Source organism: Perissodus microlepis, chromosome 1 (genome assembly GCF_051167445.1).
Source record: "Perissodus microlepis isolate ML-2025 ecotype Zambia chromosome 1, ASM5116744v1, whole genome shotgun sequence".
In the NCBI taxonomy this organism is placed as follows: Eukaryota; Metazoa; Chordata; class Actinopteri; order Cichliformes; family Cichlidae; genus Perissodus; species Perissodus microlepis.
Window position 1 is genome coordinate 3,186,700 of NC_140461.1, and position 19,351 is coordinate 3,206,050.

At 44.1% G+C, this 19,351-nt stretch overlaps 2 protein-coding genes across 2 annotated transcripts; one reads left to right on the forward strand and one right to left on the reverse strand.

Moving 5' to 3' along the window:
- Nucleotides 1–1,639: 1,639 nt before the first annotated feature.
- LOC146393133 (isocitrate dehydrogenase [NAD] subunit alpha, mitochondrial) lies at nt 1,640–10,717 on the reverse strand. Its single transcript, XM_084926870.1, has 11 exons — nt 10,593–10,717; nt 9,201–9,266; nt 8,939–9,022; nt 8,212–8,326; nt 7,938–8,125; nt 5,373–5,506; nt 4,532–4,634; nt 4,025–4,089; nt 3,857–3,941; nt 2,934–3,086; nt 1,640–2,086 (listed from the first exon to the last, which is right to left on the reverse strand). The coding sequence occupies exons 1-11, from the start codon at nt 10,617–10,619 to the stop codon at nt 2,003–2,005; spliced, it is 1,104 nt and encodes a 367-aa protein (XP_084782996.1). The 5' UTR covers nt 10,620–10,717; the 3' UTR covers nt 1,640–2,002.
- Nucleotides 10,718–11,789: 1,072 nt separating this feature from the next.
- On the forward strand, nt 11,790–17,471 carry LOC146393134 (calcium and integrin-binding family member 2-like). The gene is made up of 6 exons (XM_084926893.1): nt 11,790–12,134; nt 12,400–12,434; nt 13,800–13,911; nt 14,036–14,183; nt 14,792–14,987; nt 16,760–17,471. The coding sequence occupies exons 1-6, from the start codon at nt 12,084–12,086 to the stop codon at nt 16,779–16,781; spliced, it is 564 nt and encodes a 187-aa protein (XP_084783019.1). The 5' UTR covers nt 11,790–12,083; the 3' UTR covers nt 16,782–17,471.
- The last annotated feature ends 1,880 nt before the right edge of the window (nt 17,472–19,351 follow it).

The following is a 19,351-nucleotide window of genomic DNA, read 5'->3' on the forward strand; positions in this document are numbered from 1 at the left end:
TTGTAGCAGTAACCCTTCTGTCCTTATTTGTGGCCCAGCAATTTTGGTTTAGAGCGACGACAGCAGTATTTTTGGTAGAAATCCAGGGACTGGGATATTAAGACTGTAGAACGTGTACCTAACAAAGTGGTCAGAGTATGGAAAAGAGTGAAGACAGGTTTCTGTTTTTAAATAAACAGTTTCTTGATGCTGCTGCTGATCCTGCCCCCCCACCCCCCTTAAACTGGTATTGTTTAAAAGGTCAATACATAGAGTTATAGCCATTTCTCTTACAATTCATTTAGGTTAATTGGGCAAGGTTATTAAATGATCTCAACTCTGGGTAATAATACTGAACTACCTCCAGATCAATGCCAGTAAAACCAAGGAGCTGGTGGTAGACTTCTGCAGGCACAAGCATCCTCCACTGCAACCACTGAACATCCAAGGTATGGACATTGAGGCTGTGGACAGCTACAGGTACCTTGGTGTTCATCTGAACAACAAACTGGACTGGACTCATAACTCAGACGCCCTCTACAGGAAAGGGCAGAGCAGGCTGTACCTGCTGCGGAGACTCAGGTCGTTTGGAGTAGAGGGCCCACTCCTGAAGACCTATGACTCTGTGGTGGCCTCAGCCATCTTCTATGGTGTTGTCTGCTGGGGCGGCAGCATCTCTGCCGGGGACAGGAAGAGACTGAACAGGCTGATCGGAAGGGCCAGCTCTGTTCTAGGATGCCCTCTGGACCCAGTGGAGGTGGTGAGTGACAGGAGAATGGCGGCTAAGCTGTCATCCCTGTTGGACAACATCTCCCACCCCATGCAAGAGACTCTGACAGCACTGAGCAGCTCCTTCAGTGGGAGATTGCGGCACCGGTGCGGTGTGGGACGGAGAGATTTCGCAGGTCTTTCCTCCCCACTGCTGTCAGACTCCACAACAAAGACTTTTGCAGCTGATCAAACCCTCACACGTGCAATAAGACTGCTATATGTGCAATTCTTGTACAATTCTTCTTCTGACGAAGTTGTACTTTTGTATTTTCTTACTCAGTTGTATATAGCATTTGTATTTCTATTTTATTCTATTGTATATATTATTCTATTCTATATAGTATTTTATTGCATTCCAGTGTTTTCTAATTTCTGCTACATAACTTTGCACTTTTGCTGTAACAAAACAAATTTCCCACCTGTGGGACTAATAAAGGTCATCTTATCTTATCTAATGCTAAAATATATAATCCCAGTTTGAACGACAAGATGTCGTAATGACTCAACATAGCATTGATTTAACGAGGTCATAACGAGGACATTCTCGTTTGCAGTGATGGCCTTGGGAGAAAGCCTCTTTAGGAAATGAGTGTTGCTAAAAAATAAGAAACGTCACATCTGGAACATTTCAACACACCCACCGGTGAAACAGTGCCCTCTGGTGGTGAAGGTTTTAGCCCAATTGAGAGTAATTACAAAAAGCACCTTTATTGTCCTGATGGTTTGCTCAGTGTTCCACTCTGACTTTAACAGGATACGCTAAACTGTTTCTGAATAATTTCAAATAAAAACGAGTGTTAAGAGCAGATGGTAAACTTGAAGCATTAAAGCTGCATGTTTGATTCCAAGTGTCTGAGGTGCAAAAGAAAAACAAAACAGAGGAGAGACCTTTCTTTGTAGAATTTTTATATATCTGGGTGAGTATGAGTGAATAAAGCAGTAACAGGAAGTGGAAACAATAAATAAGAGGACCTTTTACCCGCAGTACTACTGTTACAAAAACACGATAAAGAATATGCGAATGGAATGAAGCACTGATACCGTCATTCATCTGATATTACAGTAAGAAACGCTCATCTCATGCTTCTTGGTGAAACTTGTGCGTTACGCTTGCTGTGAATGTTAAGGACTCAAGATGTTGCTGCAGAAGCCCCACCCCTCCACAGCCAGCAGCTCCAGAGAGATATGACGAGTCAGCAGGATAGGTGGGCGGGCGGGGGGAGCCTCCAACAGCGGCCTCTCCCCTGCAGCTTCAGTCCAGATCCTGGACACGACGACAGATCTCAGCTGTGAACTCAGAGCACTTTGCACTTCCTCCCAGGTCCTTTGTCAGAACCTGAAACACAAACACATCAGTGAGCAGCAGCTCTTATTTCACAGGAATCTGCTCCAACCAGCAGGTGGTGCTGCTGACAGCCAGCCTGGATTAAAGTGCAGACCCATCCACAGCCACTGGGTGGTGCTCAAACTGACTTCTGTTGAATAAGCCTCCTAAGGCGTAACAATGTATCAACTGTCATCTCAGAAGAGCTCAACAGGAAGTATCCAGCAGCCTCCACTCAGATTAAAAGCAGCCCTGTCAGCAGAGTGTCATGTTTCCCGTCTGCTTCGCTCCAAGATACAGGAGTGTGACAAACCATTAGAAAAAAGATCATACAAAGTGTGATTTTAAGGAGGTCGTCCTCCAGAATGCACAACTGAAAGTGTAAGCGTAAGATTTTTTCCTGGCGGTCCTGGAGTAACTGCAGCTTCTCTCTGAGAGCATTCCAGGTGTCCTCAATATCATTCCAGCTGTTATTAATGACATTAGCAGAGGTTCTCGGACTCCACTAGAGTGGCTTTGGATGATTTGCAATTGAAAATAATCCTATTTATTCTGGCCGTTGATGAAACCAACCAGATCGCCTGATACAGGCCGTTTAAGCTTCTCTGCTTTCTCTCGAGCTTTTCAGGCCACCTTGCTCGTGATTGGCTGCCCTTCATAAATAGAAGGTAGGTGGGTGGGGCTGCTAAGACACTCCCCTTTCTTTGTCATCATCCAAAACCAAGAGTAAAAATTCAGTGTTTGGATCAGTCTGAGCTTTTGGCACAACGAGTTACAGACACGCTGCTTTCATTGTTTGAAACTTTGACTTAAAGGAACAAAAATACTGGAGCCCTCCAAGGAGAGACTTCAGCCTCACCTTCTTGTCTCTGATGGTGTCAAAACAGGCCGTCTGGATCTTGTCGGCATGGTCATGCAGACCCATGTGACGCAGCATCATGACAGCACTCAGTAACAGGGCAGTGGGGTTCGCCAGGTCCATGCCGGCGATGTCAGGGGCGGTGCCGTGGACCTGCAGCACAAACATTCATTTTAGTTTGTCAGGAAAACAACAATAAATCTGCAGGTCTCCTGATTACAGACGTTTGGTCACAGGATTACAGGACTGCTTAACACTCAGATAATTACACTGTAAAACTGCCTGTTACAAGTTCAATCCAAGCATTCAGTTTTGTGGGAAATATCTTTTAAAGAGTTTTACTGATGGGATTTTTCTGTGTACCAGGTCGAGGTGGAGCTCAACATTACTTCACCCCAGGGCTCGACTGGAGCAGCTCTGCATAATTCACAGTTCAGATTAAATCCTTATTCATCCCTTTACTGACATTTTCAGTAGCTCCTGTCTCTTTAAGGACACGACTGCAGCTGCTTGTGTGTGTCCACAGTAAGGTTACAACTCAGGCAACTGCACAGACTCTCAAACTCATTCCCAAATGACCACAGTGACATCTCTGGGGTGAGAGCCCCCTCCCTAAATTTCTACTTCTACCAGCAGTAAATGAATCCCTGGGAATGGAGCTTTTGTTCCCAGGGCGTCATTTACCTCATTGGTTGAAAGACTAAGAACACCTGACATCATATAACAAATAACAGAAGATCAGAAAAGAATATTTAATCTTTTTAAAGCATCTGCTTTTAAAGATTGTACATGCTTTTTGTGCAGAACAACAAGCAAGTGCAGTAAAACTACAGCATTCAGTGTATGAAGCACAATAAAAACAGATGAAGTATCATAACTCAGATGGAGCTGCACGGCACTAAAAAAGACAAAGCGATACAAACCGATTCGAATATGGCGACTCCGTTGGCGCCGATGTTCCCGCTGGGAGTGACGCCGAGGCCTCCGATCAGACCAGCGCACAGATCACTGAAACACAGTCACATGACCTCAGCACTTCCAATCACAGCCTCTGATTGGCACACAGGTTTCAGAGCGAATAATTCACTGACCTCAGGATGTCTCCGTACAGGTTGGGCATCACCAGGACGTCAAACTGGGTTGGATCCTGGACCATCTGGAAAACACAAGCATCGGGACATGTCAGGAAAGTACGGAAGAGGATAAGGGCCACTGGAAAAAAAACTAAACAAAAAGTGGGCACATCTTTCTTTCTTTTCCAGAATTCTGAGAAAAAAGTCAGAATTCTGACTTTTTTCTCAGAATTCTGGAAAAGAAAAAAAGTAAAGTTATTGTGGTGGTATCAATTAACCCTCTAAGGCTTTTCTTTGTTAATCTAAATTACAGTATTTTTCCATGAAAATAACTACCTCGTGCCTAAAAAAAGCTTCTGAAAAAACATTAAGTAATACTGAAATTAACCCCCAAGTCCATCCAGCTCTGAACACACTCATTAAACATAATTATTTCACTGTCTGGATTAATGAGGTAAACACATTAAACGCAGACTGTGAAACAGCTGCAGAACATCTGGCTGCTGAACTGTTTGGCGGACTCACATTGAGGCACACGGTGTCGAGGTACATCTCGGTAAACTTGATGTCTTTGTAGTTTTCAGCCACCTCGCGGCACTTTCTCAGAAAGAGACCGTCTGACATCCGCCTGCAAACAGAGTCTGAGTTACACAACAGCAACACAACATCTGCACTGTGGGGGAACACGACGCCTGACAGGGACAGAGTCTGAGTGTGTGAGTGACAAAACATGGGTGACATTTTATTTAAAGGAAACATAAATAATAACCCCCAAACTGTTTGAACTAATTAGATTAAATAAGTCCTCGAATCACTCCTCTTTCTCCCTCAGACGTGCAAGCTAAGGTGGAGTGATTACTTGGATTTTGACTTTCAACAACTATTCTTTGTTCATTTATTTCCACTCTCCTTCTTTCTGTATGTTATCTCTAATTGACCCCTTTCCTTTACAGAGGTGCACTTGTGCCCTGTCCTAAAAGCTGAAACTCAGTAAGACTAAAACAACTTCTGTTGGGTAACCTGTAGACTGACTATCAACAGGTGGTAACCCTCGCTGGAGGCAGGCTGCCCACTGTCCATGTGAGATGGACTTTGGGTTTGGTCCATCTCCCATGGGCCTCCGACTGGATGAATCTACCTCACCTCCATTTCTTTCCTGCTAATAAAGTGCTTTTGTTGGCAGTTACTGATGATTAAGAAGTAAAACCTTACACTGGTGAATAAATGAGTTGCCTATGACTGTGATCAGGTTTCTGAATTTGTTCTTCCTCCTGCGTCGGATGACGACAACGCCGCAGCCTCGGCACATGAGGACTCAACATTACGGTCTCACTGACTGACACACAGGGCGATGGGCTGCACTCACATGATGTTGGCTTTGTGGACGGCGGTCACGCTCGTTCTTTTGTTGTTCCTGGCGTACTCGAAGGCGTACTCAGCGATGCGTCTGCTAGCGTTCTCTGTGATTAGTTTGATGCTCTGAACAACACCGTCGACGATCTACGGCAACAAAAAGATAAGAAACGCACTGAAGTTACTCACAGCTGGACAGAACACAATCTAATCAACGATCAAACTGTGGAGGGACGCAAGAGACTGCACCTATTACCAGAAACACAGAAGGAAAAGATGGATGTGGCTGAATACACATCTGGCAAACTAGTGGAAATCAGTGGAAAACGGGGTAATTCTAATAGTGGATCCTCCTGCCTCCACACACATGCACGCAACAGGAAGCGTGTCTGCTACGTTAGCCAATAGGTAACGGAGCAAAAAATAGAAGGTTACAGCTGGTTCGATCGATTTAAACGCCGCGTTTTAAAACAGGAAGTCGAGGAGACCCTGCAATTCAGTCAGAGGAAAATTAGTGTAACAGACCCTCCTGCAGCCTGTAACTGCAGCCTGTGCTGCTTCAACCTTTGTGCTCAGTCAAGGTTTCGGTGCCGTGCCGGTGCAGAAAAAGCACAGCTTTTCTGTGGAAATACATGGAACAGTTTCCAGATTAGGAAACGAGAGGTATGTGACGCACACAGGGAGGGGAGGCCTAATCTTTCAAAGATATAAAAGCATCGTTTTGGGGACATAATTAATCAGATATATACAAGGGGAGGTTTCAGACCTCTAGGACACTAGCAAACATCTTTTCCATGAGATTCGAGGTCTTTACAAAGTTAAACTTGTTCTCAAATAAGGTTTGCCCTTACAGAGTTTCAGCTGCTGCAGTTATTATTCCATCCTGAGGTCAGCTGTGGGTAAAAGCTGAGACAAGGAGGAGGGGCGACACGAATCACCAGACGGAGAACAGGAGGAGGTTCACAGGTGATGGATGTGAGACTTTACACACACACACGTTCACTGCCAGCTGGAAGATCTGCTCGGATGCCTCGTTCTTTGAACACGGACATCAGCGTTCATGCTAACAGGTTCTCCCTGCTGCTGGGCTTCCTGCTAACTCCGTCTCCAGATCTGAGCTGACAGTGTGAATGCAGACGGATCCACGTCGGGAATGTGTGGGTGAACAGGTGAGCTTCAGGAAGCTGGCAGTGGTTCTGCCGTATTCACAAAACATCCAGAAGCACCAAGAAGATTTAAAGGACCATTCCGCTTTATTTCAGCCCGCTGTGCTTTCCGTTCACGTGTCTATGGTGTGTCTATGCCCAAATGTTTACAAAGGTGAAGGAGAGCAGAACAGGCTGAAACGAAGCAGAAATATTTGAAGGTCCAGAGGATTGTGCTTTAAACTTGAGTTAATAACAAATATCAAAGGATCTAATCAGCATAAGAAACTAACTGTCCAATCAGGAGTCCAGAGAATTAAAGACCTGGATCCACAGTCTGAATAAGGGAGCTGCTCAGTGCAGGATGATAGTTAGCATGCTCATCATGTCTGCAGCACAGTGTGCAGAATGTGAAACAGTCTCAGGTCCTTAGTTTGTGTCTTTGGGATGAAAGTGAATCTATCAGAGGTGGAACGAGGTGCTCTGTGAATACGACTCTGGCGCCGCTTCCTCCTTCTTACCAGGAGAGACGAACAGGAGCAGAGCGTCCTGCCTGCAGCTGCTAGCTGACCTGCAGGGAACAGGTGAGGAGGCAGGTAGACCAACCAGTCAACACAGATAACAACACCTGCTAACAGCTTCCAGCAGCATCCTGACTCACACGCTAAAGAACCGGACAACAGTCACTGTGACAGATTCCTGCACACATTTGCTCATTGGTGATTATTTTTGTTTGAATACAGAAAAAAAACCCTGACAGGCTGAAGGACAAAAGGATGCCATGCAGCTCCTAAATGAACAGGTGTGGATAACCTTGGCAGGGTGCACAGCCTTAATAAGTGTAAACTTGCTAGCTGTTGGTGAACAGTGGTGGATGTTCACCTTAAAAACGGCCAAAGCTTCTAATAATGAGCTCAGTGTACCTACAGTAACCCCCGTGATCCAAAAGACCTCACACAGTTTTTTTCTACTCCTGGCTCTGAATGATGTCAGCAACAGAGGAAATCCCTAATATGGTTATCTGAGGCAAAGAAGCCCCACCCACCTGTTGTTCAAACACTGTTTTTGAGGGGCAACCAATCAGAAGGAAGCTGACTTACAAGGGGAGGAGCTAAAACAGCTTGTTTCATGAACCACAGCAGCAGCAAGGCCCACTGTGTAGAATAAGTGAGGCTTATTTTGAAATGTGACTCATGCAAAGCTGCTCTGGCACAGTCCACAAATAAAAACAGAACAAAATGAAGCACTTTAAACAAATGCACTACCAAACGTTTCACATACTGTGTCAGAAAATTAAGCAGAACTCCTCTCTGTCTGCAGTTTGTGCATCGCCTGTGACGGCTGCTTTCACACACCTGTCAGGATTACTCAGGACAGCCCGCTGTAACCCTCTCAGCTTGGAGCTGTCGCACACTCGGCCTCCGTTCACTCACCATGTGTTCGATGCCGCTGTACTCGCCCTCCGTGTTCTCCCGGATGGTGACCAGGTTGACATCGGTGTACGGAGTCTTGTAGCCCTCGATGGAGACACAGGGCCTCACGTTTGCGTAAAGGTCAAAGGTCTTCCTGAGCAGCAGGTTCATGGAGGGGTGACCTGCAGCGATGGGTGTCTTCAGGGGTCCTGATGGAGAAAAAAAAAAAGTAAAAAACACTGACGAGCAGGAATCTTCCAGGAAATCTGTCTAAAGGTAACGGACACGTGCAGACCTTTCAGACCGATCTTGCTCCGGTCCATGGACTCTTTGGCGTCAGGAGGGATCATCCATCTGCCGCCAGGTCCCTTTATCGCCGTCACGTTCCTCTCCTCCCACGTGATTGGAGCCTTCAGAGGAAAATTTTATTTAGAAACTGATCCAAAACCAATCAGTGCCTCCCACCTGACCCTCTTAGAATAGCCAGTAGTGCTTTGTATTTATTTCTTTCCAGCATGTTGAGCTCACATAACTTTATAAGAAAAGGTGATATCACATGAAATTTTCAGGGCTGAAAACACAGTAAAGATTTATCAAAATCCTCTACCGCAGGGGTGTCAAAGTCCAGGCCTCGGCCTGGACTTTGACACACTCCATATCTGTGACACAGAGGAACAGAAAAGTGCATGGATCCCCTGAAGGTTTGCTCTATATTCTGATCATTTACTCGAGAAAACTTAAATAAAAAGTGTATTTTGGGTAACCATTGAAGGGTACAAAGAACTAAAGAAGTTACGAGAGATGAAAAATGGTGGAAAAAACAAGGCTAATTAGAACGCACCAACTATCTTCCATGTACTTCGAGGTGCTTATAACTCAGAAAATACCCACAGCATTAAAGTACATTTTTTCATGGCTTTATTAAATATGTTAAAGTTACTGTTCCAAAAATCCGCTGACTCTGAGAGGACTCAGGTGAGATCATTTTCCAGATTTGGCCTCTAAAGTCTGATCAAACTTGCCTTTGCTGCTTCAAAGATCTTCATGACAGCAGCGGAGATCTCTGGACCGATTCCATCACCGGGAATCATGGTGACTGTCTTCACCTGCAGAGACAGAGAGACAATTCAGACAGCTGGAGCAGATCACAGTCCAGCCGAGATTCAAGGTCTCTGCTTTCATGTAAAACATTTCCTGTTATTTATAAATGGATTTTCTGGGAGTTGTGAAGCAAAAAGCATCTATTTGATTGCATCCCAGGAAGGCAGAGGTGGAGCTACTCACCCCTCTTGAAAAGGAGGCTGAAGCCAGAGCCGGTTTTCTGACCGCCACCCCCACTGCCTGGGTCAGCTGGAAGAGACGACGTAAAGGTCAACTCAACACAAAACACACCAAAGCAGCTCAAAAACAACCTGATCATGATGGTTAGTCTGTGTTCAGCTGTTTGAAAACACTTGCTGTTGATGTGTAAAACAAAACTGCAAAGAATCACCTTGATTATTTGCTGCTGAGGCTTGAAACACTCCTAATAATTCATATTATAACATTTAAAAATGACCTGAGGAGCTTATATGTACAAACTTTAAGTTCTAGGGCTAATTTCAAGCATCAGTAACAAATTACAAGAAAATTATTACCACCACTTCCGCTGTTCTGTTTTGTAGTTCCTTTGTATGCTGATCAAAGGAGCTTGCAAAGAAAAGCGTCTGGACTTCTTTAAGTTACTTGAAGACGTTTCACCTCTCATCCGAGAAGCTTCTTCAGTTCTAAGGTCAAATGGTGGAGAGTCCCAGATATAAACCTAGTGGGAGTATCCCCCCACAGAGGGACAAAAGGACCCCCTGATGATCCTCTAATCGCCTGAGCCAAGGTGTGAAACTGGGTGTGTTGTATGCTGATGTTGCTTATTTTTGGATAATGTAGTATATCTCTCACATTTTTTACTGCCAATTACATCACGGTGACTTTTTTCAATGCCGAGTTTATCTCAGGAGCCTCACATTATTTGACATCTTTTCCGTCAGTTAAAACGGGACCTGGAATTTAATCATAGTACGAGTTTAAGGTAAATTGCTTTATTTAAAAAGGGAGTCTGGTGTTCGTCTCCACATTAGTTAAAGCAACCATTTCTTAGCAGCCACACCTAGTTTGAGTCTACCAAGAACTAGCTACATGTTGAATTTCATGTATGCCGAAGTTATCAGAGGATATCCACTTTTCGTGAAATGTTTTCAACTAACTTCTACGATCTAATGATTCCATCTAAACTCTAAACTGAGCTTAAATTCGTGCAAATTTAAACGGAGGCTGACGTTGGTTTCTCCGTCACTCTAGTATGGATTTAGGGATCACAGAGAACTAAAGAGCAGAAAGAGCTGGACAGGTCGACGTATTGTCAAGGTAACCAGATTATATGTGAAGAAAGTCAAAGTTGTATTAGACAGGTGAGACGAAGGTAAACGTCTCCGTTAGCTCCAGAAGCTTCCGTTCACGTGAAGGACGTGGGTTCCTGGCTAAGAGCTAACCAAGGTACATCAGCCCGAAAAACACGCGGAGAGCGCGTAAAGACAGACAAAGTGACAAACACAGGCATTAGCACACACACACAGCCCCGTTCATCTGTAACACACAGAGCTTTGGTGGTCTAAAACCGGGAATAAACACGGTGCTTCTTACCAGTGACCTCCACGCGTTGCCTGCCATTCTGCTCAGGAAGAGCTCTCCGAGATCGTCTGTGAGCGAGATGACTCACTCGGAGCTGCTGCCGAAAACCAGCCGGGACAAAGATCCTGTGCGAGCGAGATGACTCACTCCGAGAGATCTTTGTGGCTGTACTAGTCATTGACGCCACAGGCTGTTTTTGGCGCCACCTGCTGGACGCTGCACCACCATCAGAATTAGTGCTGCCTTCATGAGCAGTTAGGAAGATCCGAAACTGCACAAACAAGGCAAAAGGGCGCTACTCTCCAGTCATCACCGTGATTAGAACATATTAAAAGTTTGTTCAATTCTTTTTTGTTTTTTTATTTGCTGTAATTAGGCTGTTTTTTTTTAGTGGTTGCCATGTCTGTTTATTTTATATTTTTTTGTGGCTCACTTAGTTTTATTTCTTTACTTGTTTATTGGACAAAATGTATGTTTGTGTGAAACAAGAGAATTTGATTTATGTCATTTGAAAAATACACCTGTGTACATTACTTACCCCCTGGTGTCTGAGTAGTTTTTTGATTCTGAGGTTTATATTTTGAGAAAGAGCCACTGCTCCTGCTTCATCAGTTCATCTACCCAACACTTGATGTCCACTGTCAGAGCTTTAATCTCTAGACCTGCATGTAAAAAAACCCCCCTCAGACTCGTGTGCATGCACTCTTGTTATTGACTTTACTTTGTTTACTGTGAGCTTAGAACCTGTGGCTCTAAGCTCTAGAGCTGTGGCTTAGTGTTCAAATGATGTCTGGGATCTGATGGCACAGAACAGCCAGTCTAACATTCATCTTCACGGGATCAGAGCTTTCAATCAAGACAAACAGTTGACGATGACGTGACACACGCCAATATCCTGTGTCTGAATGGTGGGAAGGATATCTGAAATGAGAAAGAAAATCTGCAAACATAAATATCTGTATTTATTTTAGTATAACTTCATTATTATAAAAAGAAAAGAAACAAACAATACATGAAAAATCAGTTGAAAAAGAAAATGGGTTTTACAACTTTTACGCTGATTGAACCCAAGCTGGAAAGCAAATCGAAGAAATGTGTGGTTGAAATAAAGAAAGATGGATGTAAAGTTATAAAAAGTAATTTAATTTAACATAAAAAGAAACAAAACAAAAAAAATAAACAAATTCTCATAAAGTCATCTAACACACTAATCTAATGATGTAATTCCAGAATTTCTTCCTGCATTTACAGTTCATGGGTTTCCAAGCAGCAGCTGAAAGCAGCACTGTGATGCCTGCACCTCCTCCTCCTGTCCTCTGAGGCGTCACAATCCTGTTTTCCTCCGCGTTGGGACCAGCAGCAGCAGCAGCAGCAGCAGCAGGCTCGCAGACTGAGACCCGGATCAGGAGAGTGGATGTCCCGGTTGTGCGCAGACCTGCTGCCGGATGCAAAGCCAGCTCAGAGTGTGATGCAGCTGTGTGATGGGAGGATCCGCCGGCCAGGATGGGCAACAAGCAGACAACCTTCACCGAGGAACAGCTGGAGGCGTATCAGGTGAGGGGGGGCAGGATGGAGGCGGACAGCTGGATGTCCTTCAGAGAGGCGTGAAAGGTGGAGAGGTGTCTGCCTTCGTGGCTCAGCAGAACGCAGACCACATCAGATCTGCCTCCTGCTGCTGATTGGCTCTGCATCCTGCTGCACTGGATGATGATGATGATGGTGGTGGTAGTGGTGAAGATGCTGACTGATGGTGAAAGCAGATCCTCCCTGAGGACTGGCCGCTCTGACTCACTTTCTTCGTCTCTCTGTTTGTTCCCAGGACTGCACCTTCTTCACCCGGAAGGAAATCCTGCGGTGAGTGTGGCGCACGGCGAAAGTCTGCTGGTCTTCTTTTCTTTTTGAATCTACACCTTCATCACTCACTGAGGGAGAGGAACGACTGCTGCTCGGCTATTTTTCCTGCTGTGTATTGTAGGCGCGATGCGTTTACACAATGGTTTTGATGATTGGCTTTACTGTACTGGGATCTACTAAACTCACACTGAACGCAGCGCGCTTGGAGTATATTTTAATAGCTGATTGACTCATTTTAACGAAGCATAAAAGGACACACTTTATATGCTTCACACACCTGTCCTGCATGGTGATACGACCCTTCAAAGTTTACTCAAAATGCACATTTTGAAGTTTTCTCCAATAAGTAATTAGAAACAGATCAAACATCCATGGTACTGATGGTATTTCTGTTCCTCTACATCAAAGTGGATGTTACTAATGCTCAGAAAAGGTTACAGGAAGAATTGTACCAAACAAAAACCACATTATAGCTTCAGATTGTGACACTTAGAGTGGGCTTAAAGTGGATTTGGGTTGCATTTTTTTAAACAGAGCTTAAATGAGTTTTTCAGCACTGGAAAGATCTCGTGTACTCATGACGTTGTGAAGAAACAAAAATGCTGGGAAAAAAATTTGTGCAAAATTTCCACCCACACCTATGCACCTCCAGGACCTGCAGCTCCACCTGTTTTCATAGTATGAGGTTAAACTGTTCAATAGACTGAAGTGAGATTAACTGAGCTGATTTCAAACATCAAAACTGGATTTTTTTAAACTTATTTTAAGATGACTTGTAACGTAGGCTTATTCACCGTTCCCGTATTTTCTGTCACATGACCCAGAGTTAGACCTTCATATTAAACCTGCACAGTTTAGAAAAATAATGAGTAAACGTATCTAAAGGAAATCCCTGTGAGCCAAACACTCAAACTTCAGATTGCTCTGAATGCTTTGATTCCATCATTTGGTGCCAGTATAGCTCAAAAAGACTGGATGCTGCCCTTCAGCAGGCTTCTGCGAGTTGACCAATCAGAAGAAAATGGCATGGGGGGGTGACCTTCAAGAAACAGTCCCTGGGTGGGATAAATAAAGGTCAAGACTGAAACTCTAGAGGTGGAAATGAGCAGATTGGAGTTGCTCAGACAAACACTTTACAGCTACAGACGGACAGCGTCGGCGTGTTTCAGATTCTCCTTCCTTGTTCCAGCAGCTTTTATCTTAAGGTTGCATCATTTTGTTAGTAAGGCTTTGATCACTGACTGATGGAAACTTGTTGCTTTTCTCTCATCAGTCTGAAATTTGGGATCCTGAATATAAAGTGTTATTAAAGTGAATGTATTAGACTCCTGTGTAAACTGCTGACTTTGCTCTAATGTGCTGCAGGTTACACGCTCGATATCGTGAGCTGGCGCCACATTTAGTGCCGCTGGACTACACCAACAACCCCGACATCAAAGTCCCTATGACGCTCATCGTCACCATGCCTGAACTGAAGGTACAGTTTGTACAGGTCAAAATTCTGCTAGCTGATGCAAGACTTTAAAACAAATGTGTCTCACATCCCGGTTTTTGTTGGCCGTTATGTTCAACTGTGTGATGTTTTGTGTCTGTGCTGACAGGAAAACCCGTTTAGAGAGAGAATCGTGGAGACGTTCTCCGAGGACGGACAGGGGAACCTGAGCTTCAGCGACTTCATCGATATGTTTTCTGCCCTCTGCGAAGCTTCACCCAGAGAGCTCAAGACCATTTACGCCTTCAAGATATACGGTAACGTGCGCCTTCAGGTGGAGAAGCTCGGGTTGGGTCTGAGATGACACACCTGTGGCAGCAATGTGCCTCGGCGAGTACTCGCTTCAGCCTTATGGTCTCACAGAATAAGTGCTGTTTTCCTGATTTAAACAAAAATAGCATGATTATTTTAATTAATTATTTCTACTTCGTAAGTATATAATTAAGATACAATTATTAGTTTCTGCAAAATGATTATTATAATTTCTGAAAATATTAAAAGAAACTAAAATGTTAATATACACAAATCTCTCCTAAATGTAAATAAAATGGCCAAAAATATGTGAATAAAAGAATTATCATTCAAAATAATCCAAAAATTTAAATAATTATTATTAGTCTAAAAATTATTCTTCTAAATATTAATTAAATGTCACTAAATTAACATTAAATGTCTAAATAGATTTAAATGGTCTCAAAAATAATATATGAAAAATCTAAATAAAGCCTAAAAAAAATGTATAGTTTACAAAATGATTTCATTATTTGCAGTTATTACTGTTGATTACATGGAGATTATTAGTAGAATAAGTTCAGGTTTTTGTGGCAGCTCAGTACTGAGTCGTCTCGTTGGGGATCTGGTCCAGACTTTAACAGGGACAACTTCATCTGTAAGGAGGACCTGGAGAAGACCCTGAACAAGCTGACCAAAGGGGAGCTGATGCCCGAGGAGGTCACGCTGGTGTGTGACAAAGCCATCGAGGAGGCCGACCTCGACGGAGACAACAAGCTCTCATTCGCCGACTTTGAGAACATGATCTCCAAGGCTCCTGACTTTCTGAGGTACCGTCATCTCTTCTGTTATGTGTTCATTTTTTAAAGTAAGGCAGAGACGTGGCTGCTCCTCTCCCACAAACCTCCACAGTGACAGCGCAAAGTTAGAAAAGTATGTGATTGGTAAATCCTGGGTCTGTTTTTTAATCCTTAATTTCTGTGTTTGGAATCGGTCCAAAGTGTTTTTTGCTGCTCAGACTGTTGTCTGACTGTTTCTTATATTTCCCCTCCAGGCTGTCATGGGGTGCTGTTGCCAGCTCACAATAATGTCACATAACACATCAGCTCCGTGCTCTCTGCTCTTGAAGCAGCATTTTTTGGAGGAAAATATGCTTTAGGGTCAGTTTTCTTCTGTTCTGCTGGCAGTATCACTAAAACACGATGATCTGCAGGGTTATCAACAGTTTTCATCCATCCACCACAAAAGCACACACTGTTTTAGCCTTTTAAATCACAGTCAGCCGTACAGACTGTGCTGCGGCTCAGTATGATCCTCCCACTAATGCAGCGGTGTCAAACTTACTAAATGAGTCTTACAGGCCTGACTGTGCGCTGGAAGCCATTTGTAGTTCTTGCTTGATCTGCTGCTCAACACACATCAGTTGTTTCACGATTGAGGCTGAACTGAGGGGCTGCATGAAGGGACAGCATCAAATCAATGAGAAGCTTCACCGTGAAGCTGCCGGCGGGATGTCTCCTGAAAGGACAGAGGATGGTTGTGATCCAGGTCCTGATCCAGGTCCTGATCCAGGTCCTGGTCCTGGCTGTGAGTGTTTCTCACTCAGGCTGCTGAGTCTTCTGCTGCTCTGCATAAAGCTGCAGAGATAAAACCCATGAGTTTTACTGCTGGCAATCCATCACAGTGTCCCACAGTGAGCACAGCGAGCACAGAGGAGGGGTGAAGGGAGAGACAAGAGGAAGAAGAGTAGAGTGAGGAGGAGGAGGGTGCATTTATCAAGTCATTGAGTTCAGTCATTAATTTGTCTATCACACTGGACCGCCGCTCAGAGATAATAGCTGGAAACTGGGCTCAAGGGTTGGTGTTACTATGGCAACAGAAGCAGTTAAACTGTAAAAAGAGAAAGCTGGAAAGCCATTATGTTTACTAGCAGGTACATCACCTCCGGCGTCACCCTGGTTACGGTCGGCCAGTTAATCTGACGTCACAAAGCCGAGCAGCTCGACTGTCATAAACGTCAGCGTGAACGCGCGTCTGCAAGGTGCGGCGTACAGATAGCAGCATTTACGCTCGTCCAGTCGTTTATGTCTGCTTTACACCACAGCTTACTACACTTCACAGTCCCCATGAAAACAGACTCTGCAGCACCTGCTGTGGACCCCCAACCGGCCGGCCCTCCCTGAGCCCGGTTCTGCTAGAGTTTTCTTCTTGTTAAAAGGGACTTTTTCCTTCCCATTGTCACAAAGTACTTGCTCATAGGGGGTCGTCTAATTGTGGAAGTTTTCTCTGTAGCACTGTGGGGTATTTACCCGACATTGTAAAGTAGTTTGAGGCAGCTCAAAGTGAGGATGTTTTCCAGTCGCTCTGCTCTGGAGGTGAATCCTATGAAACATTACATGCAAAGATAATTGTCAGAGTTTTAATTTAAAGAGTAAAAATAGACTCCTGACAGCAACTGAGATGTACCATTACCATCCTGCAGTTGATACAACGAGGCTAAATTTCACAGTTTCATCCAGTTACAGCCTGAGAGGTTCAAACAGTTAATGATGATTCAGTCAGTCCTAGAAGTCACCCACATCTGCTTGTTTTGTGTCTTCAGCAATTTCCACATACGAATATGAGGCAGCTGAGATCCTGCAGAGGAAAGACGTCTCTCTTTGACCCCGATTCCACCTGAACCTCGGACCCAGCTCGACTCAGTGCCTGTCCTTTCTACTGCCGGCGGGGAGTCTTCTTTCCTGAAAGATCCTGAGACCTGGACTGTCAGGAGCCCGGGAGTCTGAATCTCGATCACGCAGTCATTCCAGAGGGGATACGGTTACTGCATGAAGCCTCTCCCTGGGATGGATTTTGAACTCAGCTTAGACAGGGCTGACTTTCTTCTCCCCTGTGGACGTTTCCGATTTTCTGAGAAACATCTGTGAGGACGGCGCCGCAGTGGATACAGAACAGGGCTTTTCTGAATTTAGTGCTTTTCAGAAAGGCCTCATCCAAAACTGGATTCTTTTTAAAAGCACATCTTTAAAGGGCAAAACAGTGAGGAGCTATGCAATCTTTCTCCATAAAGTGCATGTTGTAAATTGCTTCTAGCTGGTGAATTTGTACATCTGGTTTAGTGAAGCATTCTGGTGCATAACGACAATCATAGTAAACTGTAGCTCAGTTGATGGAAGGGCTCTCTCTGTCATCTCACCTGTACTCCTGGCTTTGATAAAACTTTTTCCTGCCTCCTACTAACTTGATATGACAGCTTTCACTCTTTCAAGACAAAATATTTTATGGCTAGAATCAAATAAAAGGTTGTTCTGTCACTCGATGCTTCACAAGGCTTCTTGTCTGAGAAAACCGATCCAGGTTCAGGCGAGGGCACGAGCTGTTCCTCATCCTGCAGCTAAACACATCAGGTCTTAACACTGGTTTGTCTAATGTACCATCAAGTGTCTAGAGGAAGAACAGGAGGAGGTCCAGGAATGCTGTTGGTCTGCAGCTTTGAAGGTCTGAAGGTTTGCTCTGCTACAGAAAGACACTCCAAAGCACTTTTCACTGTAAGCCTTTCTCTTAATGCACAATTTATATGAGAAATGATTTACAATACTGCATTGTTTCACCTAGTAGGACTCTCACTGGGCTGTTGGTTACAGGGAGCACTGTCATGCTGGGGGAGGAGGTGGAGGAGCTGCAGTTTGGATGGGCCGTTCAGTCGTTACACTTTTAGAGCCTGCAGATAACACGTTATCTCAAACTTATCACTTTTGATTTAAATACTCTGCTAATCCACCGAAAGATTCAAACCCCACAAAAATCATTTTATCACAAATCTATTTATAATATAACTTTAATTCCAGTTCACCCAGCTCAAATGTCTTCAAAAGATTTTCCCCCTAAAATTCTGAACGAGGACTGCAGAAAAGCAGCCAAGACGAATTATTGGCTGGAATCACTTGCATTATCTGTACCCAGTCATGTCTAACAATAGAGGAATGACTACTCTTGTTCTGACCTCTAGAGACGTGATCCAGTCTACAGATCAGTTAGCGTAGCTGCTAGTGGTCTCCTGTAAGCTGTGGGGTCAGAGTCGGCTGTATTGATTCAAGGAATAAGAAACAGATGTGTAAAGACGGAGCTTCAGACATCCGTCTGTACTAAGAGGCCTGGAATTACTGGGAAACTAGAAGGTACAAGATGAGTTCACCTCTCCTTCACAGTACAGTCAGCTGGCTGTGAGTTTGAACTCTGGGTGGTGTGAATAAGCTGAAGCGCCTCCACCTGCAGCTGCTGTTCAGTTCAGGCTGCAGAGGCACATCCGTCCTGATTATCATGAGCAGCCAACTGTGGTGAAGACACGGCGTTCCTGCTGCTGCAGCACAGCAGCCTTCATCTGCTGGATTACACAACCTCCACCAGGACACACCTGACATTTACAGGTACAGCACACTGCACACAGGGCAGGATGAGCACCCCGCAAGGCCACCAGTCTGTAATGATCTATGCAGCATATGCTAATCTCAACCAGAATAACAAAAAGATTAAATGTAGACTTTTGCCAAACGAGGTTTCTCTCTCTGCAGTGATGGTGGAGAAACGTGAGGTTAGCATACTGAGTCAGAAGAGTCACAACAACAATAAACAGGAAGTCAGTAATGTTAGTGTGTCAGCAGGTGGAGCTGCAGTAGTAGCACTTTAGTAGCACTCTAATTTGAATCGTTGACTGATGCCCTCAGACTAACAACTAATTGGAACTCAAACACTTAAAAAACAAAACATTAAAAATGTAGCCATTAAAACTGGAGAGCAAACATGTAAATCAAAGGAACGTTTTTGTGGGTAAATTGTCATCATGTTTTTCAATACAACCTGCTGAGACAACATGATTTTATTTCTATTTTATAGTACAGTCCTGTGAAAAGGCACGTTTTAACAGGACTCTATGCAGTCATGTGTAAAACTAAGCAAACATACTGCTTCCATTGGAATTAAGATGCTGCTAATCAAATGCACTTAGCTGATCATCTATAAATTTGAGCAACTCTATAAAAGCAGAGGTTTTGACATTTTGCTGTTGTGCATTAACACAATCACAAAGGAGTGGACGTCTCAGCAAATTCACACCAAGGTCAGACAACTTAAGACTTCTTTGTTATCAGTGTGATTTCTTTCCCTTTTGAAAAACCCATGAAGGTGTGCCAGGACT